Source organism: Gopherus evgoodei, chromosome 3, assembly GCF_007399415.2.
Source record: "Gopherus evgoodei ecotype Sinaloan lineage chromosome 3, rGopEvg1_v1.p, whole genome shotgun sequence".
Lineage (NCBI taxonomy): Eukaryota > Metazoa > Chordata > Testudines > Testudinidae > Gopherus > Gopherus evgoodei.
In genome coordinates, this window is record NC_044324.1 from 127,898,613 (window position 1) to 127,925,560 (window position 26,948).

General features: G+C 40.6%; 1 protein-coding gene across 5 annotated transcripts in view; it reads right to left on the reverse strand.

The window, feature by feature from the left end:
- Window positions 1-26,948, reverse strand: part of IPCEF1 (interaction protein for cytohesin exchange factors 1) — a 102,130-nt gene that overhangs the window by 44,972 nt on the left and 30,210 nt on the right. For 3 of the 5 annotated variants that reach the window (XR_003999640.1, XR_003999639.1, XM_030556617.1), the window contains exons 3-7: window positions 22,365-22,401; window positions 21,555-21,724; window positions 12,596-12,669; window positions 7,869-7,940; window positions 5,381-5,442 (exon numbers count right to left, since the gene is read on the reverse strand). Coding sequence is in view for 3 of the 5 variants with exons in the window: in XM_030556617.1 (XP_030412477.1) it covers window positions 5,381-5,442; window positions 7,869-7,940; window positions 12,596-12,669; window positions 21,555-21,724; window positions 22,365-22,401 (415 nt within the window). In the remaining 2 variants the exon portion in view is untranslated. Of the gene's footprint in view, window positions 1-5,380; window positions 5,443-7,868; window positions 7,941-12,595; window positions 12,670-21,554; window positions 21,725-22,017; window positions 22,127-22,178; window positions 22,260-22,364; window positions 22,402-26,948 lie in introns of those variants that run through there. The other 2 variants (XM_030556618.1, XM_030556619.1) reach the window with 2 other exon arrangements.

A 26,948-nucleotide genomic window follows, 5' to 3' on the forward strand; every position in this document is an offset into this window, starting at 1 on the left:
GAGTGGCCCATGAGCTATGGGTAACCGGTATTAGGACTCCATTGGTGACCAGGCACTCCAGATCTGCTTCAACTTTTGGCCTGATGGCATATGGCACAGTTCGGGCTTTCAGATATTTTGGTGGACTGTCAGGTTTAATGTTCAATGTCACAGTGATTCCCTTCATACTTCCCAAATCATCTCCAAAAACAGCAGCATGTTTCCTTAGTATAGGGGGTTAGACTGGTTTCTTCTTTAGTCATCCGGTGCACTTCTGCCCAGTTCAGCTGAATCTTCCCAAGCCAAGACCTACCCATTAAGGCTGGGTAGTTACCTCTCACTACAAACAGTGGCAATTTAGCAGCCTGTCCATTGAGCTCCACCTTAACATCAATAGTGCCCAACATGGGCACAGCTTCTCCCGTATACGTCTTCAGAACAGTTTTTGTTGCCTTAAGCGGAAGATGAAGTAGCTTTTCTTTATACACAGTCTTGGAGACCAATGAGACGGCTGCACCGGTGTCCAGTTCCATGCATATAGGTTTGCCATCCAACAAAGGGGTTACCCAGTATTCATGTGAGCCCACCGCCAAAGACAAAACATGCAGTGGCACTTCCTCTTGCGAAGAAGTGTCTCCTTGATTATCCTGGGTCTGCTCTAGGGTATGCAGCATTCCTCTTTTTGTCAGCCAGACCACAGGCCTCTTTTTCTTTTGTTTACAGGCACACTCAATGTGCCCCTTTTTGCCTTAGTGTCGACACACCAGGTCCTTACACCAGCATTCTGATGCCTGGTGACCTGGCTTACCACAGCGGTAACATTCTTGACTCTGCACAGTTTTGTGGGTAGGTTCTTGTGACACTTTTTGCACCCTAGGGGATGCACTGATGTATTGCGCCTCCCTTGTAGCCAGTTCCATGGAGACAGTAATATCAACAGCCTTCTGTAATGTAAGCTGAGCCTCTGTCAGTAGGCGCTTCCGTATAGCTTCACTGTAGAGGCCACACACTAACCTGTCACGCAGGGCATCATTTAACGTCTCTTTAAATTCACAGTGTTCGGCTAGCTTTTAAAATTGCTACAAATTGTACAATTGTTTCATCTTCTTTTTGGTCTGTTCTGTGGAACCGATATCTTTCAGCAATTACCAGTGGTTTTGGGGAAAAATGGGACCCCAGGATTTCCACGATGTCACTGTAAGATTTAGTCTCAGGCTTAACAGGGTGTAGTAAGCTGCGTAGCACGGAGTAGGTTTTAGCCCCTACAACACTTAAGAATATTGGCACCTTCTTAGCTTCTGTAATGTCATTTGCAATAACAAAAAGCTCAAAACGCTCAGTATATACATGCCACTGCACTATATTCTCATCAAAGGTTCCAGTGGCCCGGTCAGAGTAGCCATCATTTTTAGTTTCACTTTCACAGTCGGTGCAAACAAGCAGGTTTTTTGTTTGTTTGTTCTTTACCTTGACTTCTACTTCCTTCTGTTACTGGAGCAGCACCGGAATCCCACCCTTGTTGCCACTTGTTATATCCTTGGGGGCAGCCGGTTTAGGAAGAAATCACTTGACAGCAGACAGCTAACAAAACTACCATTTATTTACAGACACAGAGCTCGCCTAACCGGCCGAAGCTGTCTGGGCTATCCCCTAGTTGTGAGTTCAATCCTTGAGGGGGGCCATTTGGGGATTGGTCCTGCTTTGAGCAGGGGATTGGACTAGATGATCTCCTGAGGTCCCTTCCAGTCCTAATTATCTATGCTTCTATTAAATAATCTAACTCAGTTGCCATAGGAACAAAAACCATGACAACCAAATACACAACAGAATTGCTCCCAGGGAAGGAGACACTGGTGTTTTGACCAAGATTCCTGGAAGAGGGTGATGGCCTGAATACTGTTTGTGACCATCTTCCTTCTAGGATTGATATACATAGGGTCAAATAAACAAGTTGCACTAAGAATACACTCAGACTCCACCTCACTATTTTTAACTCCAGCCTGAAAGGCCCCAACATCTGCTACTGCTCAGCAGAGGGACAACAGTATGAATCAAAAGGAAAATAGCAGGGGAGTTAGTGGAAGTATATACTGCTGCCGCTTGGGAGGGTTGTTTTTTTTCAACTAGATTAAACAAACAAAGCATTCACAAATATGGTATAGGTTCAAATCCAGTTATACTCCTTTACAGACCGAGAAATTGAGACACAGAGCTTAAAATGACAAAGAAGGTGACAAAGGAAATCAGTATGCTGTTGGTCCTAACTCCCAGGGCCCTGCTGTAGCCACTGGAAAACACTGCTTCCACTGGATTAAATCCCTCGGCAGCAGCCACCAGCACTGCAGATTCAAACTTGGAGCAAGTGTTTATATGAGAGACTTCATTCTGTTTAAATGCTTTCCTGTATCACATACCATGTGCGACAAAGTACGCACATACCCTGTGCCTGTACATCTGATCTGAACTGACCCATTGTGTGGTTAGCAAGAATCAGTTAAGCAAAGTGTAATGACGACAGCATCAGTGGGTGTTGGGAGACTGAGGTACTCACTGCCCCTGTGGTTTCAATTGGAACCATTATTTTTCACTTCCTCTTAGAATTTGTTGCACAATATTACTATGTGCTGTTAAACAGTAGTAGCAATACCACCTTACTATCTTTGACACAGCTTACAGGAAGTTTGTGAGGTTTCTGTGTTCATGAAGCAATTTGTGGTTCTTGGATTTCATGGCATCATACAAGTGTGAAGTGTTATTTATTAACATCACCATTTGGTAACAATCAATTACCATATCTTTCAGATATATTATTGGTTGTACTCTTTTTCCCCCTTCTTTTATATATGGAAAACTGTGTGCGTCACTTTTTTTTGTTTTAATAATTTATCTGTCAGCAAAAAGCATTGACGTGAAGATTTTAAGCAAAAGAAGGCTGTCACAAAGATGTTGACGAAATGACATTCAGGGGGATTTGCCAGGTTTTGTATAGTTTTGCACATGTTCTCATTTTATTATTGGCAGAACTAGAAGATTATTTTAGTTATTTTTTAACACAGCTACGGTTTTGTTTACTGCAAACTTTGCCCAGCTACATATTTTAAAATCATGTTTAGAATAACAGATTGAAATTTTATGCAAGTGGAAACATTTAAGAAATCAAAGGAACTATTGATTAATAAATAAAATATTCTTTCTGAGGCTTTTTTTTTTATTACACATATGACACCAGAAAAGTAAAATCTATATCTGGTTTCTGATATTGGAAACAGACTGAAGGAAGGACTAAATGCACAGAAACCATTCCCCTCACTCTCCTCTCAAAAAAGCAGGAATTCAAGAGTGGGAATCTAAGAGCTCCTTGAATAGTTGTGATGTGTGACACTCAGGAAAGAGTTATGGTGCTAGAAACCATAGCATGTTCGTAGGCTATGTCAGCATTTTCCCAAAATGTGGGGTGCCCACCTAGCTAATGGGAGGAAGATGGATAGGCCTTTAACAAAACACACATCAGGAGTATAGGGCAGGAGATGGGGACGGGTGCATTTTCCTGAAAATAGTGGTGCAGGGTGTTAGCTTTAAAACATTTGGACAATACTTGACAATGTTATGTTTGTTCTGATGATGAAGTGCTGGTAACTTGATCACCTGCTGCAGAGGTTAGCTGGGTAGAGTTTCTCAGGACAGGAGCTCTCTCGTCTGCTTACATAGTTCCCATTAAGTTCAGTTGACTTTCCTAATTTTAATTGCTTCTTATTTTCCTAACTCTTCTGTTGCTTCAGCTGTTTCTCCAAACACAACCAGCATACTGTACTTCCTGGAACTTATTTTTAAGCTCCTATTTGTATCCATAATACTGATAGGTTGCCAGTCAAATTATTGTCATCATCTTTCAATCAGCCCTTCTGCTGCTTGTTTAAACAGCTCAAGAAAAACTGGACCCCTTCCCTCATCTGGTAAGATGTTCAGACTGGGTTTCCTGCTAAGAGACCTAAGATTCAGTGTAGCAACATGCCCTCCACTTGCCCCAGACCACTCTGCTCTAACACCTGGGTGAGGGGCAGAAGAGGCACTAGGGAATGTATCCACAAATGGCAAGTTTCTGGAGAAAGTAAGTGGACCAGTGAATAGAAGTTTCTATTAAAGAGAAAGAAGGGGAAATACACTGTATCCCGGTCAAAACAAAGGAGACAGTGAAGCATCCTGATTCTCCAGGCACCTCAAGTTATCATCACCTGTGATTTCTATCAGCACAAACAGCTTGTAATACCACTCCATATGGCACTGAGCAAGCTCAGCAAAGTTAACACTAGCACTATATGAATGAGTTCTATGTATGAGCTATGTCCCCATTCACAGAGGTAGCAGAGGGCCTAAGGCAGGGGTGGTTAACCTTTTTTCTATCATGAGCTCATAGGCACCGACTCCGTGGGTGCTCCGGGGCTGGAGCACCCACGGGAAAAAATGGTGGGTGCAGAGCACCTACTGGCAGCCTCCCTACCAGAACCTCCCCCTCCCCCAGTGCCTACTGCCTGCTGCTGATCAGCTGTTTCACAGCATCAGGAGGCTCTGGGGCGAGAGGAGCAAGGGCAGAGTGCTCAGGGGAGGGGGCGGAACTGCGCAGGGAAGAGGCGGGTAAGAGGCAGGGCAGGGGCAGAGCGAGGGTGGGAAGAAGCAGGGCAGGGGTGGGGCCTTGGGGGAAGAAGTGAAGTGGGGACTGGGAGGAACCAGGGAGAGCACCCCCAACAAATGAGAAACTCGGCACCTATGCACGGGCCATTGACTCATGTAAAAAAATCAATCATGGGCCACACACAGCCCCCCAGGGAGGCGTGGAGCCTCAGGGTTTCCTGCCCGCAGCAGGGCAAGCTCACAGTTTCAGCCCCACAATGGGGTGCTGAGGCTCAGGGCTTCAGGCCCGAAGCACTGAGACTTGCCATGAGCAGGATGAAATTAAGCAGTGGGCCAGATCCAGCCCACAGGCCATAGGTTGCCCACCCCTGGCCTAAAGAGATGATTGTATCAGAGTTCTTTGGTGCTCATAAATACAAATAGTGTGAATCATTTAGGCTGTAAACTTCTTGGGTGCAGGGACCTGCCATTTTATCTCTCTAAAATAGCATCTACACATATAGTACTGTATTAATGAATAAATAATGGAAACTCTTTTATATCATAAATTCCACAGTTGTCAGACAATTAATTGTTGTGCCTTGGTTGATATGGAAATCAGATATTCAAGGGCACAACTGGGTTTTTGGTGTTAGTGAAACATGCAACAGCTGATGAGCCACAAACTGAAAGTTTAAAAAGAACAACATTGATACGAAATTCATTGTAGCAAAAATCTCACTGTGTAAAAAAAATGAAATTGTTCCATGCAAAAATTGAGATGTGAACATACCTTCTTCATTCTTTCCATTGGATGCCTGAGGAATTACAGCTAGCCCCAGTTTATTTAGCCACCTATGTTATAAACAGAAAGCAAGCACATTTTTAGGGATATTTGTATTCTACTCTGCAACACCTCTGACAGTCTTCAGATACAGTGATCTTCTTATCTTTTATTATTACCACCAGTTCTTCTCTTTCATCCTCAGTTTAAAGTTCCTGTGGGAATCAGAGCAGGTCTACCCTACAAAGTTAGGTTGGCTAACCTACATCACTCAGGGTTGTGAAAAATGTCATGCCCTCTGCAATGTAGTTAAGATGACATAAGAGCCAATGTAGACACTACTATGTTGATAGAAGAATTCTTCTACCATCCTACCCACTACCTTTTGGAGAGATGGGTTTACTACAGCAATGAAATAACCCCTTCTGTCACTGTAACAAGTATCTATACACCACTGCGCCACAGCAGTGCAGCTCAAGGTGAGCCCTCCTGTAATGCAGACTCTCCTTAAAAGGTGCTGAATACCCCTACTCCCATTGATTTCAAAGGGAGTTGAGGAGCATTCAAGCACCCCTCAACGAGACATGTACTCTTCACTTCACAGGCTAAGGAACAGTTTATAAGGCTATTTAGAAATCCCTCTATTTTTAAACTGCTTCCATACATGGGTATCTGAACCAGTGACTTAATTATTTAAGATACTGTAACAAATTATTTATTCCTCATAGTTATACAGTCTTGTGCTCTGATCAGATCATGGCATAATTTGTAAGAGTAGGTCCTTTAACTCAGGCATCCTGACCAAATTTAAAATTGTGTAAGTTATGTTCTGCCTTCCTAAATGTCCCCTTCAGTTCTATATAGCATTCTTCACTTCCTGTTCTAAACTGTTGCTGTATGCTATTAACAGCTGCTGCGTTTCCCTCCTTCCCTAGAGGGCTGTGTTTTTTTAGTGCATGAAGTGACACCTGGTTATAGTTTGTGTATCTTTTCAATTTATAAATCGTTTGGATCCTTTGAGCTGTAAGGTGCTATAGCATGCAAGATACTATGTGCTCATTTAACCTCTCTTCAGATTAGTCTGTAGGTCTAGTGAACCTCTGGAAACTAGTTACACAACAGTTAGATGACATAGTGTCTCATCTTGTTCACCATTGAGGCCACTGGGAAATTTGCCAATAACTTCAGTAGGAGTAGGATTGGGTCCTTAGTCCCACTTCCTCCTGATCACTATATGAAGTATAGATGTGCATAACAACTAAAGGTTACGGGTTGTCATTCCTGTAAAAGTGAAGAATGAATTTTAGCTGCAGTTTATTAAGGACCTTGACCTTACTCAATGAAGATTAATAGAAATGAAAGTAAAAAAGAAATCTTAGTATTTCAAACAGAACGGATAGGTCAAAAAAAAAATCCAGATTTAAAAGGTTGCCATCATGTAGGAGTGTAAAGTGCATGCTGGTAAATGCATGCAGTTATCTGCTATCCAACATTCGTTTGCTTTCTATGTTTGCATACTACTGCGAAGAGTTCATCTTCTAGCACATGTACTAAATAAATGAAGCAAACTTCTCCTTGAATAAACCCATTAGTGGTTTAATGGATGGATGCCTAAAAGAGTTACAAACAAAGGTCCTGCTCCTATAAACTATTATGTACATGAGTAGCTTTACACGCGTGAATAGTCCCAACGAGTTCAGTGGGACTACTCACAAGTGTAAACAGTTTCAGGACTGGGACCAAGAAGGGCAGATACCGCTCACTTTAGTGTTATGCATGTGTGACTTTTATATATAATACATTTCCATGGAAAACATTAGTATTAATAAAACACTGAGAAATAAAGTTCTCATAAATCAGCAAATCCACAAAGATTAATTATGATTTTATGCAGGGGGGTCTCAATTCTCAAGAAAGATTTTCTGCAAACTGCAGTTGTTGAGTAAATTTCATTATGGCTTAAAAAATCAAGGCCAATATTAAATTACTGTATGCCCTATTGTACTGTACCTTACTCTATAAGGTTGTATAAGAAATTTCAGTTTTTATTATATAATGTACATTAAAATTTGTCAGACAATTCATAATTGACAATACACGTCATATTTTAAAGGTCTTAATTCAAGGGTCGGAGTTAATCTTTGTGGATTTGCTGATTAATGAGAACTTTAGGAACATTGATTTATTTTTATGAAACATTGGCAGACTTATTGAAAATTGGCCTTATAATGGGATCCTAACTTAACCTTAACTATGGAGCAAGTATTGCCACTCCATAATATCTTAATTAAATTGGCATGTTTTAAACAGCCACCACTAGAGCAGGGTGTTTTATCTTACATTTACTTGGAAGATAACCACTGCATCAGCAAGAAAAAACAAAAACAGCACTCTTGAATCACAGCTACTACTTGATACCTGAAGAACCAACATGCAAACAAAGCAATGGTTCTAAGATGCTGGGCAAGGACAGAGATATTCAGTTGCTGTTACTTACCTATTCATTTCCTCCACATTCTCTGCTGCAAAATAAAATGTCTTGATCTGTGGGTGGTTGACCTTAATAGCACTTCAAGAAAAAAACAACAAAAACAACAAAAACACACACACACACACACACACACACACACACACACAGGAAAAGTTAATTTAGGCAGGAAAAAACAACGAAATTGTGTGAGCAAATTATCCAAAGCATAACACCTTTGTACACTCCATTCTATTAATGCAGACCAAGTTATCCATCGAGAAATGTATTTCTTTCCTCAAAATTCTGTGCCATTTTTGGAATTTTATAGGTCTGTCATTTTAGCAAAGATACAAAGAACATTGGGTTGAGATAGATAAGAGGCTTTCCAGTACTGAAAGGACATTTTCAGAAGAAAAAAAACTGCTAACATATTTCTAGTCTATTAGCGACATTTTATGGTCTCCTGATTTGTACACCCTTTTGGTAAAGAGAAGGGAGTAAAAAAGATATTTGTGAAAATAAATGTTGTAATGATATTAGCTGCCTTCTAACAAACGGACAATGATATATGCCTGGGAACAAGCGCTAAAGTATCACAAGAAAGATGTGCTTGCTAAAGAAAAGTTTCCAATTCTGGATACTCACATACCAAGAATCCATCTCAATTCACCTCTGTTCTGTTGCCCCAAAAAAGAAAATCAGCCTGTTTCAGAAAAGCAATAAAGTTGTCTTCTAGTGAAGGACTGGAGGGCCAATGGGACTGGAATCTGCCCACAGGACTGCACTGAAAGTTGATTACATTTGATCATTGTTTGGTGGCTTATATAAAATGAATTGAACGCAGCCCAAATACTGCAGGCAAGTATCCACATAAACACCCATCATCAACTGTGTCAATAAGTGGCAGCTACAATAAAGAACTATACAGCAATGGAGACTGAACTAGCTAGTTGAAATACTCTGGTAAGTTAAAACAGAAGAAATTTACACTTCGACAGCCAATTTTATCTCTGTTCTGTGGATAACTAGAGGATTTCATGAAGCCTAAGCAGATCATGGGGCACCTTTTCTCAAAATACCTATGATTTTTTCATTTAAGACATCTCACCATTTTTAAAAGGGCACAACTTTATATGTCCTTCTTTCTACATGTTGTTAGGTAGCTTTCTAATTATATGAACCAAACTCTAGAAAGGAGATTATTATTATCACATAAATTAAATTATAAAGCAAATTATGTTAATTTCTGCATTTTGAAAATAAGATCATAGCAGGTTCCCCCATATGTGATAATTAGTACAGGGAGAATACTTCGAAAGTTTCTGGTAACATTCATTCCAATTTTTAGATGAATTCATTAACTGTTTGCAGCCTTTTTGTGTTTTACTGCAAATATTCTACCAAACCAATTTCTGTCAGAAATTATCACTGAAACAACCAGTTGGAAATTAATTGGAGAATATCCACAGAAAGCAAACACTGAATTTGAAAATAAGAATTTTTGCAGAGGAATCCTCATTCTAAGAGTTTCACTAATCCAGTCAGGGAATGTAACCACGCCCTGTGACTTACAATTGAACATTTCATATGTGAGCCTCTAACCAGTCACCTAGGGCCCCCCATTTGCAAACACTATCTATCACACTTAGCATTGCAAATGGTCCATTGAAGCCAAAGACAACAGTCGACACTTGCTATGTGTTATGTGGCTCAGCAAACAAGGGGTCTGAGAAACCAACAGGGAATTCTGGAGCCACAGACTCTCTGGCCATGTCTACATCTAAAATTTTACAGCGCTGGTTGTTACAGCTGTATTAGTACAGCTGTATAGGGCCAGCGCTGCAGAGTGGCCACACTTACAGCAACCAGCGCTGCAAGTGGTGTTAGATGTGGCCACACTGCAGCGCTGTTGGGCGGCTTCAAGGGGGGTTCGGGGAGACCAGCTTCGCCGCGGTTTGCTCTCGCGTTCCCCGAACCCCCCTGCAAACCGCAGGGAAGGAGACCTGCTTGCTCGGGGTTCCGGGAACGCGAGAGCAAGCCGGGGAAGGAGACCAGCTTGATTACCAGAGGCTTCCTCCTTCTACGGAGGTCAAGAAAAGCGCTGGTAAGTGTCTACATTGGATTACCAGCGCTGGATCCTCTACACCCGAGACAAAACAGGAGTATGGCCAGCGCTGCAAACAGGGAGTTGCAGCGCTGGTGATGCCCTGCAGATGTGTACACCTTCAAAGTTGCAGCGCTATAACTCCCTCACCAGCGCTGCAACTTTCTGATGTAGACAAGCCCTCATACTCATTTTGCCTCTTTCCCTCAAGAATTCAAGTGACAGGCCTGCCTGCAAGCGTGCCTCAAGAAAAATGTGGGGACAGAGCATAGGGGAAGGCATTCTCTTAAAAGCCAGGATAAAACCATGTAGTGTTTTATAGATTAAAATCAAATCCTTGCATTGCATTTAAAAGCATCTGGAAGCCAGTGCAGTGTATGGAGCACGATGGTCAGGGCCGGCCCTAGATAAAATGATGCCCCAGGCAAGGAGCATCTTCGGCACCCCTACCCCCCTCCATTTGTTAAAATTTTGAATACCTTATTTTTTATTGCATTTGCAGTCCTTTTCATGACTTTGATGCATGGTTTATAGATTCATAGACTCTAGGACTGGAAAGGACCTCGAGAGGTCATCAAGTCCAGTCCCCTGCCCTCATGGCAGGACCAAATACTGTCTAGACTATCCCTGATAGACACTTATCTAACCTACTCTTAAATATCTTCAGAGATGGAGATTCCACTACCTCCCTAGGCAATTTATTCCAGTGTTTAACTACCCTGACAGTTAGGAACTTTTTCCTAATGTCCAACCTAAATCTCCCTTGCTGCAGTTTAAGCCCATTGCTTCTTGCTCTATCATTAGAGGCTAAGGTGAACAAGTTTTCTCCCTCCTCCTGATGACACCCTTTTAGATACCTGAAAACTGCTATCATGTCCCCTCTCAGTCTTCTCTTTTCCAAACTAAATAAACCCAGTACTTTCAGCCTTCCTTTGTAGGTCATGTTCTCAAGACCTTTAATCATTCTTGTTATTTTTCTCTGGACCCTCTCCAATTTCTCCACATCTTTCTTGAAATGCAGTGCCCAGAACTGGACACAATACTCCAGCTGAGGCCTAACCAGCGCAGAGTAGAGCGGAAGAATGACTTCTCGTGTCTTGTTTACAACACACCTGTTAATGCATCCCAGAATCACGTTTGCTTTTTTTGCAACAGTATCACACTGTTGACTCATACTTAGTTTGTGGTCCACTATGACCCCTAGATCTCTTTCTGCCACACTCCTTCCTAGACAGTCTCTTCCCATTCTGTATGTGTGAAACTGATTGTTCCTTCCTAAGTGGAGCACTTTGCATTTGTCTTTATTGAACTTCATCCGGTTTACCTCAGACCATTTCTCCAATTTGTTCAGATCATTTTGATGCATGACTTATCCCTGTCATATAAGGTGATAAATTTGCACTCTAGAATCTGTAAATCTGTATTTATTCATGCCATATGTAAGAAAATAAGAAAAAATTGTTTCCTTGAATCTTACAGAATCATTTTAAGAATAACTGAAACATACTAATATCAAAAAATTGAACTGTGCACCAACACTGGGTAGACCCGTATTAAATAGTGTTACAGTAGGTGACAGTCTTAGAATATTAACCCTAGTCCTGGGCTCTCATTTCACTTCACTTTGTTCTTATATCTCACTGACTGACTGTTGGTGCCCCTCCCCTTATATAGCATGGCTGACAACATTCTAGGAGGTTCAAGGAAAATGTAGTTCTCAGAAAATCTGGAAGGTTCCACGAGGTTCTGCAAGGAACATTCCAGCAAGTTAGTGAAAAGTGAACCCACATACAGAAAACCTGAAACATTTGACTTCAAACGTTCTATTGTTCCTTTTGTCGCTAACAACAAAAACAGCATCTTGAGCCTGGTGCCCCTCGAGCCTGGCACTCCAGGCAGTCACCTGGGTCACCTGCCCCTAACTCCAGCCCTGACTGTAGTAATATATCAGACAGTTTATGCTGCTAAGTAAGCAAGCTGTCAGGTCCTGAACAAGCAGAGACTTCTATGTGATCCTCAAGCATATCCCAAATAATTCACTGCAGTAATCTAATCTAAAGAATAATCCCTGTTAATACACATAATAATACAATATTCTTTATATCATTATTTACCCACCCAGTTAAGAAAAGGTAGCTAATCAAGAGTGTTCTCATTTGGATACCAGTAGGAAGAAAGCCCTTGGTATAAAGACATATTTGTTGTTCAATAGAGTATTATGACTCTGCATACCATAGATTTTATCTTTACAAGGGTGCACGAAATTCACTTTCCACAACTCCTAAAACTGCAGAAATCCCATGCCAGGGTTCTCCGGGGAAGGCTAACTGCTCAGTCCAGATAGGGCATCGATGCACAGGAGGTGTAGTGAGCAAAAGGCATATCAGGAAAATAAAATAAAACAAAATAAAGTAAAAATAATAAGAAAAATAATTTTCCAGGCAATGTCAAACGCACAAAACTAGATACTCTTTGCACAAAAGTTAAGTCCAGTCATGGTGAAAGTAAGAAACTGAGAAGCTCTTTAGATAGTCTATTCATGACATTTCTGATCTCCATCCCTTTTCATTGACCTCTGCCAAATTCAAATGCAGCTTTTGGCATGTAAAATCTTTATTCAGCCTAGCATGGGGCTGAGTGACAAACTTACTACTTTTTCTTGCATTCACTCGCTCGGTCCACAGTGAAGTCTGGCAGGTTGATGAATCCTTCAGCTTTCTCTGCCTGCAACAAAATACATCACTGGCATTAACCCAGGCTCCAGTGGGGAACACTGCTGACCAAGGTTATATTAATTCCCGACAAGCTTTTATTCCGTGCATATACATTTCTACTGCAAAGAGCCAGCTAGGACTGACTTTTATGTGACTGTGTGTAGAGGAATCAGAAACCCTGCATGGGTTGCCTATCTCATAGTGATGGCTGTGCCACTACTCCGCCTCCTGTGCAAGTGAGCAGGGTGTGGGCACAGCTTTTGCTCCATGCCCCCAAGAACCAAGCAGCACAGGTGAACTGGCACAGCAGGGGATGGAATCTGCACCTAATATAGGATTAGGGAAGATTACTCCCCTCTCTGGAGCAACCATGCATTGAGTCATAGTCAGGATTTGTCACACAAAGCCATACCCTGGTCCGTAGGGTCAGTTGTGGATACAAGCTCCAAAAGCAAAATTTAGCCTCAGATCTGAACAGCACTAAAATAGAGGAGGTGCTAGGGGAATGCAGCTCCCTTTGTAATGATCAATGATCACATGCAGATACTGCTGTACATGAACAAAGTCATCAGCCAAACCTCATATATGCAGCATGGGAAACTGAACTCAAACTTCAGCTCCAAAAAACAGAAGCCCCTTCTCATTTGAGGTGAAGACTAATGTCAAAATAGGTCAGTAGAAGTGAGGACCATATCCTCTTTTCAGGTATGGCCATTACAGACTCAGAGGAGGTAAACACTTGAGCTGGTTTGACATTCAGTACAACACTGCTTAGTACACCTTGTTAAAATAAAGGGCCAGCTTTCCCAGGCTTCCTTTATTCACCCACAACATTGTCAGTGCAATTTAGACATATAAATATCTGATTTGCAGGTATAATTAGTTAATTAAGCATTTACAGGTGGGATTTTCAGAAGTGCTTATCCTGGACCCGGTTAAATGCCAGATTTGAGTTAATAAAGTTGCAGCCTGCTGCTGAAATCCACCCCCATGTCTGTCTTCATTCACCTGTGCAACCTGCTCAATCACTGTAGACCTGAACCCTTCCCCTCTTATGAATGGCAGTGATGCAGCTAAATAAGAACATGCATCTGTATGTGTGGGGGAAATATGGATGTGTTCTTTCAAAAAATATTAGAAATATTAATGCCTGAACTACTCATTTCTTGCCCCCCCCAACCCTACCACATTATTATTCTGAAAACGTACACTGTGAAAAGCTGCTGAGCTATCTAAAGATATTTCAAAGAGCAGGGATAATTCAGATGGAGCAGAGGTGCAGAAGACTGACAGCATCTCAAACTACATTGTACGTGTGTGAATTTGAAGAGACTACAAAAAGGAGGATATTAGCCAAGGATAGTCTCACATTTTTATACGTCAAAGATTTAAACTAGAGCAACTGAAGACATTGATTGAGAAATTAAGTGCAGAGGAAGCAATGGGGTTAACCATAGGAGGTGAGGAAATTGCAGTTTTGTGGACTGGCTTCTGCAGTGAGAAATGTTGTTGGTTTGCTACTGTTTTTTGTCTTCTCTGGATTATAATTTTAATTATATGTCAAGGGTGCTGAGAGACTGGGTTAGGCTTTATTTTACGTTTCACATGTTGAAATGTAATTAAGTTAAATTAATAGCAAGCAGGAGATCAGAAGTTTTTTTTAAAAGGAAAAATAAAGCATGAGAGAATTTTACTAAAATTGCATCATATTTAAAGTAGGATAAACAACACCCTGAACTAATGCTTTCAATCTAGCAGCAGCAGCCATAGTAAATGAATGAATGGAGAAATAAGACAGTAAGAGAAAGAGGAATTCCAGAAAGTGCCTTCCAAGATTTGGCTACTGATGGTACTAAAGGAAGAGAACAAATTATGCTGGGTTAGAGTACCAAAAGCTTGGTTACCTCCTGAGCTAAGCACAGTAAACAGACTACATCTACATTTCTCTTCCCAGTACAAGCTTTCAAAAACAAATGCAAACACAGACAAGTGCTCCATGTGGTGCCTAGCATCGCATTGAAACAGCTGTTATTAAATGCACATTGGACTGGAAAGGTACACCCACAATGCTGGTTTCTCCACTCCATTCACCCCCAATCTAGCCATTCAATTTTAGCAATTGAGATTAAGATCTTTTAAAAAAGGAACATCCCTTATTCCCCCACCCCCAGCTCTACCCACACACCAACGAACTGAAATTTAAAGCAAGAGCCAATGAACTTTGCAACACCAGGTGGCTCTTTGGCAGCACATAATGTATACCTCCATTTATAGAAGAAGAAGAATGCACATTACCATAGTATATGTTTTTATATTTTCCTTGAGGGATCAACAAGATACTACTAGTTGGTAAAGTTTGCCATTACTGAAAATGAATGCAAAGCCAAGGCGTTCAGAGTCATCCTAATACACGTTTTACCATTTTTAAAGGCTGTTGAAAAATTGGAGAGGGTTCAGAGAAGAGCCAAAAAATGAATTGAAGGCTGGACAAAATGCCTGACAGTGAGAGATTTAAAGCTCAATCTGTTTATTTTATCCAAAGAAGATTTAGAGATGATTTGATTACAGCATATAAGTACCTTCACAGAGATGATATACCAGGTATTAGACTCTTTAATCTAGCAGAGAAAGGTATTAAAAAAACAGTGACTGGAAATTGAAGCCAGCTAAATACAAATTAGAAATAAGGCACTATTTTTATTTATTTATTTATTTTTAACAGTGAGGGAGATTAATCATTGTAATCAGCTACCAAAGGAAGTGGTATTTTATCACTTGAGATCTTCAAATCTAGATGGACAGCCAAACACTTGTTATGCTTCAAGTCAAATAAGTTACTGGGCTCAACATGAGGAGAACTGGGTGAAATTCTATGGCCTGTGGTATACAGAAGCTCAGACAAGATGATCTAATGGACCCCACACACACACCCTTAAAAATGTATGAATTTATGAATCCCTAGCCCTTTCCATTCATCTACAGAGGGTGCATCTCTATAAACAAGTGCAGGATATAGCTGTAAGTCTCATTTGGGGATTTTGCAGGTTACAGGTGACCTTTTCGTTCCACTGTGGGCTACTCAGTTTTAAAGGGAATCTCCCCTCAGTCATTTAGGAAGATGGATACTTTCAGCCTCAATACAACAGTGCACTTAAAAACAGGTGCTTCAACTAAGCATGTGATTCAGTCCAACTGAAGACACATGACTATTCACATTCCTAATGTTAAGTAAGTGCTTAAATTCTTTGCTGGAGTGGAACTACAGTGCTCAGCACTTTTCAAGATCAATGTGTAAGTGCATTTTAGGGTTCCATGTTCATTGTGATTTCATAATTTCCACACCATATTTGATTCATTTGCAAGCTGGACATGCTACTGTTGGGTGGGGGGGGGGGTGTTTGTTGTTGGTTTTTGCTTTGTTTTGTTTCTGTTTTAAACTGACAGCTCTATAAACTAGACCTGGTATCTTCACTGCAATCTCGAGACATGCAGCAGGTATAACTGAGAACACAGTTGTGATAGCTGTGTTGGCTCCACAATATTAGCATGCATAAAAACCAGTAAAATCTTATTGTTGTCACAGAAATCAACAAATAGGATTCTAAATAAGCACAGGGAGCAGATATGTAAAGTAAAAGTGACATTTTTGTAGTCAATTTTTGGAATGGAATGGAATTTTAAAAGCTACAAACTGAAGCTCTGAACAAAGGACTGAATGACCCATTCAAGCTGTGGATGTGTTCCAGAGGGACTTTCAAGCCAGCAAACACGCTAATACTGCTAGGAACTTGATATGTGGACTTTGAATTCTTTCTACGTTTGTGACTGTTTTACCATTTAACATCTCTCTTCTTGTTTTTTCTTTATAATAAACCTTTAGTTTTATTAGACACTAAAGGATTGGCTGGCAGCGTGGTATTTGGGGTAAGAACCAAGCCTATATTGACATGCTGTGGCAGACCCTTTGGGGTCAGAAGAACATTTTGTATATGTGAGCAGTTTTTTTAAAATAACTTCTCACTGCACTGGAGCTAGGTGCTGGCTGGGAGCCAGAGAACTGGAATGCAATGAAGGGGACTGTGTGATTTCTTTTTTGCTTCTTGATAACCAGTGTGGGGATCAGAAGCAGAGTGTGTGACTGGCTGCGGAGTTTAGCTAAGCGTTACCCACCAGTCTTGGAAGTATCTGCTGTCCCTTTTGCAGCCTGCTCTGACCTTGGCATTTCCAGCGAGCGCTACCCCAGGTCACAATTTAGTTTTAACTTTTAAGAGAACATAAGCAATCAGGGGAAAGGTGTGAAATTGATAGCACTGGAGATTAAAGATGTCACTTCATCCACAGAACAGCAGAACACTGACAGCACAAACTGGTTTCTGTGGCCTCATGAGTGTGCTTCACTTGTGGCTGGTGGGGACCATTTGCAGGCAGGAGTGAGAAGTCTAGCCTCCATGTCTACTCAATGCTCTGCTTCTCTGGTAAACCCTAAGATTGCCAGTTGTGCATAATTTTTGTAATGTTTATCCAGGCCTGCAAGAAACCTTGTAGTCCAACAAACAGAAGGCAATGACTTTTCGACAGTGCCAAGGAGTCTGATGAGCACAGTTTAAACACAATTAGTTAGACCAAGACTTAAGGATAAATATTAAATCCATCATCACCTGAACCCCCTTTTACTGTATTCATCAGAAGATTTTTTTAAGCTGATTCCTCATGAAAGTGTTTGTTCAAAGTCTTGATCACTATGTGCATTGCTACAGAAGGAAACTTGCAATTTTTGTCCATCCACTAAATGTCACACAAGTAATCCCAGAGATACACAACAAACAGCTGATTAGTCTCCCACTTTCCAATGAATCACAGGTGCACATGTGAGACAGACATGAGATGAAACAGGAGTCTTGCACCAGAATTATTAGTGTTCATTTTTTTCCTGCCATGCAGAAGTAACACCCTACTCACAAGGTTTCAGTATGAATGCTCCAGACTAGAACTAAAACTGCTTGGGGGAGGCAGAACCTGATGATGTCCTTTCTAAATATTCAGTTTAGAAGCATCCGTCTGTACAGAATAGCAACAAAAAGAGGGAACTACAGACTAGCAAACAGTGACTCTCAAAGATGTCCGGAGTTCAATCTGGATACGCATTCAGACATTTTGGAGCTTATCAGACTAACTTATTAAGATTGCCTCACTTACTCCCAAATCAGTTCTCATTCACACCTTTCAACCCTGTCACATCCTTCTCAGTTTCCTTCTCCCAAGGTGCTCCCTGACTACTTTAACTGCCTCTCCTCATCCTTTTTTTAATTAAGGTCACAAATCTGACACTCTTCCTGTTGAGATGGCCCAGCTGCTGTCTTCTGATACACTGCTAGTGAGACGTGAATGCATCTGTTCCCCATTCCCTCTTTTATGGAAGGCCCAAGATTTGAGCACAATAGCCAGAGCTACAAAGAGTTCCAGAGCTTCTGAAGATCTAGGATAGATTTAATCAAGAGCATGCGATCCACTGGGGATGGTGGAGAATACCCACCCTAAAACCTGAGAAAATATGAACATGGATTCTGATATTTCTCCAGCCTTACTAGAAAAAGGCCAACACCACACTGCTGTTGCTGTGCTACCATTGTCAGTATCTGGTTGACTGTAGCATCTGCAGAAAAAACCTCTTGCTTCTTAAAATAAAGAGTGGTCATGCAGAACCACAGATAGCCAAGGTCACTGACTTAATTCATTCATCTGACCTCAGCTTGATTCCTCCCCCACCACTCTTCACTAGTGTATCCCCACTCTTCACTAGTGTGTCAATGTCTAAGAGGATCTTTGTTTACAGGCCCTTTTTTATAGTAATCTGAGTTGAGTGTTTAAATGCTAAAGTGGAAAGTGACTCTGTTGCATCCTGGCATACAGCAGCTGATCTCCCCACATTGTTGAAACTACAGAATAGTCTAATGATCTTTAAAACATATAGGGCCCAATTCTTACATCAGTTGCGCAGGTGTAAGTCAAGATTAACTCCACTGACAGTAATATAATTGCATCAGTATAAAAATTGGTGTCATGCAGGTGAATTGGGTCCATAATATCTTTCAGCAAGTGAATAAGAAACCAGAAGAATCTTATTATATGCTGGTCCACAACACTGCACCTTTATTCTGCTTCAGGCACTAACATTTAGGAGCAGGAGTGATTAAGTGACCAAGGCATTAACAAGCATTTCTAAACATCAATGAAGAGGTGGAAAAATTCGCTAGGCTATAAAATACGATGGGCCAAATACAGCCCTAGGGTAACTCCACTGAAATTAATCAAACTGCACCTGGGATGGCTTTGACCTAATAAAGGTAAACGAGAAAGCCTTCCTCTTCCTTTGACATCTTTTCATTGGTGTGATGCTGCTGAGCACTGTCTAGAACTACGTTGGGCAGAGGCCTGTACTTTAAGTAGGCCAAGGTAACAATAGTCCAACTCAGCCTGTTACATAAAATTGTTTATAACATCAAGAAAAGGTGGAGACAAATGGACCAGTACAAACTGGATTGCTTACATTAAACAACGGTGATGAGGGATCTTTCAGGCTCCTGGCATAAAATTGCAGATTGTTATGACAATGAGCTGAAAGAGTCTCAAAATGGGAGGAAATGTTTATAGCTGAAATCACTGAGATGTGTTTTGAATGGTTAACTAAATAAGGTAGCCACCCCTTTTTGGACATGGTCTATCTAGGGGGTCACTCAGTGACAATCAGGGGTGTGGGACATGGACTGGAAGGAGACAACTTTATCACCAGGGCTTCCATCTGCATCATCTCCTCGGACCCCAGAATCTACCATTATACCATTGGGCCTTCATCATCCTGATCCTAAGACAGAAACCTGAACAGAGCAAGCCAGGGAAAGGAAACTGATGATATCACCACCTCCACCTGCTATGTGTGATTTGCATTTCACTCCTTCATGTCCATTTCCTTCCCAGTCTTATTTTTCCTCTCTCTTATCTCTCGCTTTCCTTTTACTTTCTATCCAAAAAGAGTCTGTTTAGCAGGCCAAGTATGACGTGTCTCAGAGTGACTGATAAAGCTCTACTATGCCCATGTCTTTCCAGTAACAAGGCTGAAAGTCAGATTCAACAGCAGAGTCAGGAGCTGCATTTTCTATCTTCGTTATTCTTCTCTCTTCATGTGTCTGTTTTCTTTTTATCTTAAAGAAAGAAGGACTGGACTTCAACGACCACTGCAGCTACAAGAACGGCTCCAAACCACCTCAACGGTCTTATCTTTTCCTCTAAAAGAACAGTTAGTAACATCTAAAAAGAGCCCCGGAAAGGGGTTTCTCTCTATAAAAGAACTCTCCACAGCTAACGGGATGTTAAAATGAAAACCTTTCTTAATACTTTACATTTTAAATGTTTCAGCAGCTTTCTTTGATAAAAGGTTTTAATAAAATTTAACTGTAATTGTTACAATGTAACTAAGATAGTGATTACGTGACAAGAAATCCCAGACCACACTTAACTGTTTACTGTTGCAATTGTAAACAAAGGTTTCAGTAACACCTTACCCCTTGTTAGGCCCAAGACATCCCTTTTTCAGTAGAACAGCTATTTGCATTTAGAAAAGTTAATCATTCACTATTCAGCAATTAAACTTCATGGTTCCAATCTACTCTGCTGTCCTAGTCACCTAATCCCCTGACCCCTCCAAATTCTGGGCTCCCTCAGTGCAGGTGTTGATAAAAAAAATACAGTAGGAGCTTTTGTGCCAGATCCATGAGTGAAACAGGTGTAAGTGGGAGGGGGAAACGCTCCAACTTGTATCCTTCTGGTCAGCAAATGCAAGATGCTAGCCCTGCCTAATCAAGTAGAGTCACAACAAAGTCTAAAACAGGTGTATTCACTCTCCAGTACACGCAGTGCCTTTGCATGCAAGCCATAATCTTTCATTAAACATTCAGGTAAAGCATCTTAGCTAAACAGGACTGGCTCTGGGTGATTGGCTGCAGTACAGATTGCCTGACCATGCCAGTAGAAAGGCAATTATGCAGTATTTAATCTCTGCTTCCATGACACTTATTTATTTCTAATTATTTTTTATTTCAGTTGACCATAGAAATCCAGGGACTGCTCATTGTCTCCATCATAGGCTGCTTCCGATTCACATTGTAATAGAAGAGGGAGTGTCTGGGGAAAGCAGAGGATTATCATAAACAGAAAGGCTCTTTTAGGGAAAGTTTGTCCTCTGAACTGAAATCTGGCTCTTGAGTTGAAGTGTAGTGTACTCCTCCCTTGAAACACTCCAAATCTGGCCCTTTATCATTGGTACCCCAGAGCAGCAGGTTACAAATTAACAGGACACAGAACAGTTTAGTTGCAGACACTGGATGTGACAACAGAAAGGCAAGAGATAACACCATAATGAGCTGGCCAAGCTGTAATTCTTACACCAGCTTTCCTATCAGACAACAATATCAAAAGGAGAGTAAAAGACAAGTCAAGCAAGGTTCAAGCTGGAGGTGGGGGAAATAAGCAAGTCCCCTTATTAAAATGAAGCAATTAGTTCAGCTGAGAACATGAGAAAACTGCTGCCCCTTCCTTGCCAATAAGTGCCTGTAAGCTTCTTAAATTGACAAGTTCCTTCCAGCATTTAAATAACAGTGGAGCCTGAAAAGAACACCCAGGTTTAAAGGAACAGACTGTATTTCACAAGTGCTTGCAGAACCAAAAAATGTGGCAGCAAGTTTCTAGCATTTGCTCATTTTGCAAGAAATCTTAAGGCTGAACAAAAACTAAATAAGCTGATCATTTATACATCTCCAGATCTGCCCCAACCCTTTCCTTCCCAGTGCCTGTAGTCCCTGCTTAGTCACTCACACACAGTTAGGAGTTTATTGTACTCACCAATTGGCTGCTGTACCAGTATAACGATGATCCCTTCAGCACGAACCAGAACTTTTTCCATTTGTTGCCAATGAAAGGTCCTTTTTCCTTTTTCTTGTAGAGCCACCCCTGGTAATCAACTAGTCCCAGGTCCTTGCACGATATCCTCCGTCGACTCATAACAACAATCCCTGTGCCATTAAAATAAATGGTGCTGCTTGTTTAAATGTACAGTACTAAATAAATTAAATATAACAGTCCATCCTACATTTGCTATATTAAGAGTCATCCAAGTGTCTCTTAAAATGCACACAGAAGTCAGATGGTCAGTCAGTTTTATGATGTCTGTTAGACACATTCATTTAAAAGGCATTCTAAATGTACAAAGATAAAATGACAAGAGGTTCTCAGAAAATAAATTACTGATTACTCTAAAGATAATTGCACACAAATAAGACATGAATTATTATAAAATAAAACATACTAGATAAAAATGTGTCTCATCCTTCTTACAACTGCATTAGAAAAGAATAGATCTATTTAAGTCACAGCTAGAGAGGACTAGCTTTCAACTAAATGAAAAGCTGCATGTCTCTCTCTGCTTCTCTCACTCTAGAATCTCCAGCTCTGTGTCTATTGACATACCACAAGGGCTTAGTCCAAGTGAACAGCATGCTGTCATTTTTTCAGAATCGATGCAAAAAATAAGCAGAGTTTAAACAACAGTCCTTCACCAGCGGTATGAAAACCTCAACCTCTCCCGAACAAGACACACATTTAAAAAAAAAAAAAAAAAAAAAGGAACAGAAGTGGAGGGAAAAGATCTGTTACCTTGACTTTTCTGTTTGGTCTTCTGACGCAAGGGAACCTGCAAGAAATGCAGGAAGGAAAGAAAGGAAATTTCAGATTGTGTTACAACATTTGTAAAGAAAGACTGAGGGCGACTGGAGGAGGTGGTGTTTATACGGGGATGGAATCTAAAAACCCACTTGCAGCTAAAGAGAAGCTACTAGCTGAAGCATAAAATGTGTTAATTAAAACTGATGTATGAGCAGTTGAACAAGAACAAATGTAGCACTATTATATATAGGAATCTATCCACTAGTGCTTCCTGTTTCACACCCACAGGCAGCCTCTCTCTGATTGCTTTTTAGCTGAATTGTATAATGTTCTCTGAAGTAGAAAAAGAAAAGTTAAGCCTGCAACATTTTAAGCCTCATTGCCTTAATCAGGGATAATTACTGACATGTAAGGGTGAAAAATACATCAGGTATTTTGTTGTTATCACTGAGCTCTCAGCACATTGTGGGCATTACTGTAAACAAATAATAAAAACAAAAATATCACTGCTTTTCCCCCTTCTTTTCTTTCTAGTACACATATATCCCTCTACGTGAGTAAGATGTTGACAAAATATGTTACAGATAGGAGGCTAGTGTCTCAACATTAAAAAAATATTGTCCACATTTGGCTGATTTTCCTAATTATAATGTATAAATATGCTTAGTTGATTATGTTATCTCATATATTTATGTATTTTAATTATATGCATTCATTTGCATATTTTACATATAGTATATTTTATCCAACATTATAATATAGAAAATACATTTGCCTTACTGAACAATAGAGAAATGAAACTAAGGGTTATCAGCTTGAGTTAAAACTTACAGGGGAGCCTGAGGTTGAACTTGAGCTGCCAACTCAAATTAAAATCCAAGTTGTGTGTTTTCACTGCTATTTTAGCCTGGGTTAGTTCACATGGGTTAGCTAAACCAAGTTAAGAATATGCCATTTTGTGCAGCGTAGACGTAACCTAAACTTTATGAAGAGGAGTCCGGAGAATAGAGAATTAGGAATCAAAAGTCCTGGGTTCTGTTCTTAGCTCTTCCCTGACCTGTTGTGTTACCACAGACAAGGCAACTCACTGCTTTTTGTCTCAGTTTTCCCATCTATAAAATGGAGTCAATAATAGTTATTCTTTTCAAACATTCAGACCTCTTAGTGAAAAATGATGCCTACAAGCTTAGTATTTTGATATTTGTTTATGCACACAACCCAGCTATGCAGAGGTGATATTCATCTGATGAATTGCAGAACTATGTAACAAAGGACTATAATGTATCTTTGACCACTTAACTTGCCAAGATATTCATTTTTTAAGTTATATTATCTTTAGGGACAGAAAAGCTATTTTATGCCCTTTGGGGAGGTTTTCATGGCTCCACAGTTGAACTCATGGTAACTAAGACGCTTGGCTTTAAAGTGGCAGTGACACACCAAAAAATATCAAAATCATGTTTTTTAAAACCTCAAACATTTTCTCAATATTTTTCTCTGTAACATAGGTAACACATACATAAATGTGTACCAGAAAGTTTTTATCGATGCTTATTTGGGATGACCTACCTAACTCACTTGTGGATGGCTTGGCCAGGAGTGAATGAAACCAGACTCAAGTTAATCATCACATATTGCATATTATTTTTATTTATACTGTGGTCTATTGGGTGTTTTTCGCAGGACAATGCTCCATGGCAATAGATCAAGGAAAACAATGAGCAACTAGACCAGTTAAATGGGAGCCACTAATGTTCCCCCACTCCCATATGGGCTGACCCTGAAGTCTTCTTTCTAAAGGAAGTTGTACCTGACTCAGGCCTTAGCCCATAGGAAGATAGTAAGAGCTGCCAGGACTAACTTCCTTGGACCTAATACCTCCTACCTAGCAATTAGGATGGGATGAAGAAAGAGAAAGATGAAACAATACCTGTTATGCAGAAGCCAGGTAGTAGGAATGACGCTATGATGCTGTAAAGATGACGCATCGTCTAAATCCAGATTAATGAAATGTCATGATGGTAAGATTGCAACACAGTGACAGGATGTGGCTCTCTGTAACTATTTGATAAAGAAGCAGCTCTTTGGCTAATGCACAACCTTTATTACTGAGCTGAAGCAAAATAGCTTAGACCATAGACAGGTCTGAAGGAAAACAACAGAATCCCCATTGCATGAATCATTTATAATTGAACGGAACAAATCACTGGTAAATATAATGGTGGCAGCAATGCCCAGATCTGGGCATGGACTGCAGTCACCATGAATTAATACACACTTCTGGTACCAATTTCCATGGTTCTAGTAGCAGAAAGCCATGAACTTTTCTGTTAGATAAAAAACAAAGCCTGTGATTAGTGTGCTCTGTTTTCACTTTATTCTTTATTACTTGTTAATAAAATCATACAAAAATAAGAACAGGAGCTCTTTTATCTCCTGTAAGAAATATTCCATTTATTCCTAACAGGTCATGGGCACAGTCAAGGGGCCCTGTAGTCCAGGACACTGCAGCAGTGGAATTTGTCATGGAATCTCCCCACTCTCACAGAATTGTGCTCCAGAATTTCAGCTCCAATACCCATCCTGGTCCCAAAGCTAATAAATTTAATACGTGGGGAAAGCAGCTGTACTCACTAAATTCATCTTCATATTTAATGTTATTGAAACCCCCATTTTTTTAAATTTAATTTAATCTACCACTAAACTTGCAGTCTGCAGTGTGACAGAATCCAGAGACTTGCAATATTTAGGTCCAGCTTGTCACAAAACACACAGGCTGTTGGGTTGTACTAGCAAATGGTTCTCCAAAAATCAGATTGAAGTTTCTCATCTTCAAGATATCCCGATATGGTCATTATGTGTAGGGAATCTTTCAATTCAGGATACTAAGGTGGGTAGCACAAGGAATCATCAATAAAGAGCCATTTGGGTTTTTCTGGTTTGCAAGTTTCACTTCAGACCAAGAGACAAATCCCTTTAACAAGGAGTTTTTCAAGACAATGAGAAGTAGCTAAAAATCAATATAAAAAACAGACCCATCAATAATCAATAAAACTAATGGTCCAAACCAGTGGTATAGCAGCCTTGTCAAGAGAGACTGTATGGATTACAAAAAGTGCACTCGCTGGAACAATACAAGACTCCAGTGTGCCAGATTGTTGTGATTTCATCATGAGTGCCATGATATTTGGTATGTTTCTTAAAGTCCCAGCTCCTGGAGTCACCCAATTTATGTGGGAGTCACCCAATTTATGTGAGAATCTCAGTTTTCTTTATCCTTCCAAGAGGAAAGATGAAAACATGAATCCCCTAATGGCCCCAAAATAGTAAGGCAAATAAACCAACTCTAATTTTTAAAAATCTCATTATTTTTAAGCCACTCATGATTTTGTGCAGCCTGACTTCTGATTTTTGCTTGCAGTTGACAATAGTGGAATTTTTTTCATTATAGTTTTACACCTCAGGAATGTGATGGACAGTGATGGGACTGTGGCCTACTGGAACCTCTGCACCTAAATATAGACTGCAAACCTATGGTTTACTATCCAAAGCTCCTCCTGCAGAGTGCAAATACATATATGCACTAGATGTAGCTTGATGAAACTGCAATGCTCAAACTAGGTCACATTCACTTTTCTCACTGGCTGACCCAATCAATAGGCAGAAACTTAGAGAGATGTGTTTTGGGGGATATATCTGTGTCAACTGAAAAATTCCATTTTGGTTTTGTGATCACGTTGTATTTTCAACCTCCATCTAGAAGGTAGCCTTTGGTGTGACTTCAAGCGTTCATTTGGTAGCAGAAACTTGAAATCTGGAGGACAGATTATGAGTATGCTCCATAGTGTAGCATAGCTCCATAGTGTAGACTCAGTCTAGCACCAATGGAAGGGGTTTTTCTGTTGCTGTAGGAACACCACTTCCCTGGACAATGTTAGCTACTTCACCAGAAACACTCTTCCATTGATATAGATGAGTCTACACTGGAGGTTCTCTTGGAAAAGCTGCAATGCTAACGGATGTGGATTTATCATATCCCTGAGCACCGACCTAAATTTTAAGTGTAGACCAGGCCTTAAGGCAGCCTGTAAATCTCTTGTGTTTTAATGGCAGCGTGTTAGAGATTGAGGCCAGAAGCCACCACCAGATCATCTAGTCTGACCTCCTGTATAGCACAGGCCATCCACACTATCCAGCAACCGCACACCAACCCGACAACTGAAATGAGGTCAAAGTATTACAGTCCACAGGAGACTAGACTATTGTGCTGCAAGTAGAGAATAGGAGAACCCAAGGTGCACCAGTGCCTGAGGGACCCACAATGGTAGAGAAATGATTAAGTGAGAAATACCCAGATCATCCTGGCAAGTGACCTGCACACAGACACTGTAGAGGAAAGCAAATAATCCCCCAGCTCACTGCCTATCTGATCTGGGGAAAATTCCTTCCCAAGCCCACATATAGCAGTGAGTGAGAGTATGAGAATGAATATATAACATATTCCTTTGCTAAGCCTGTGTTCCGTGCTTTACTGGCATGTTATACCCGAAGGGTATAAGTAGAAAACCAGAGCTC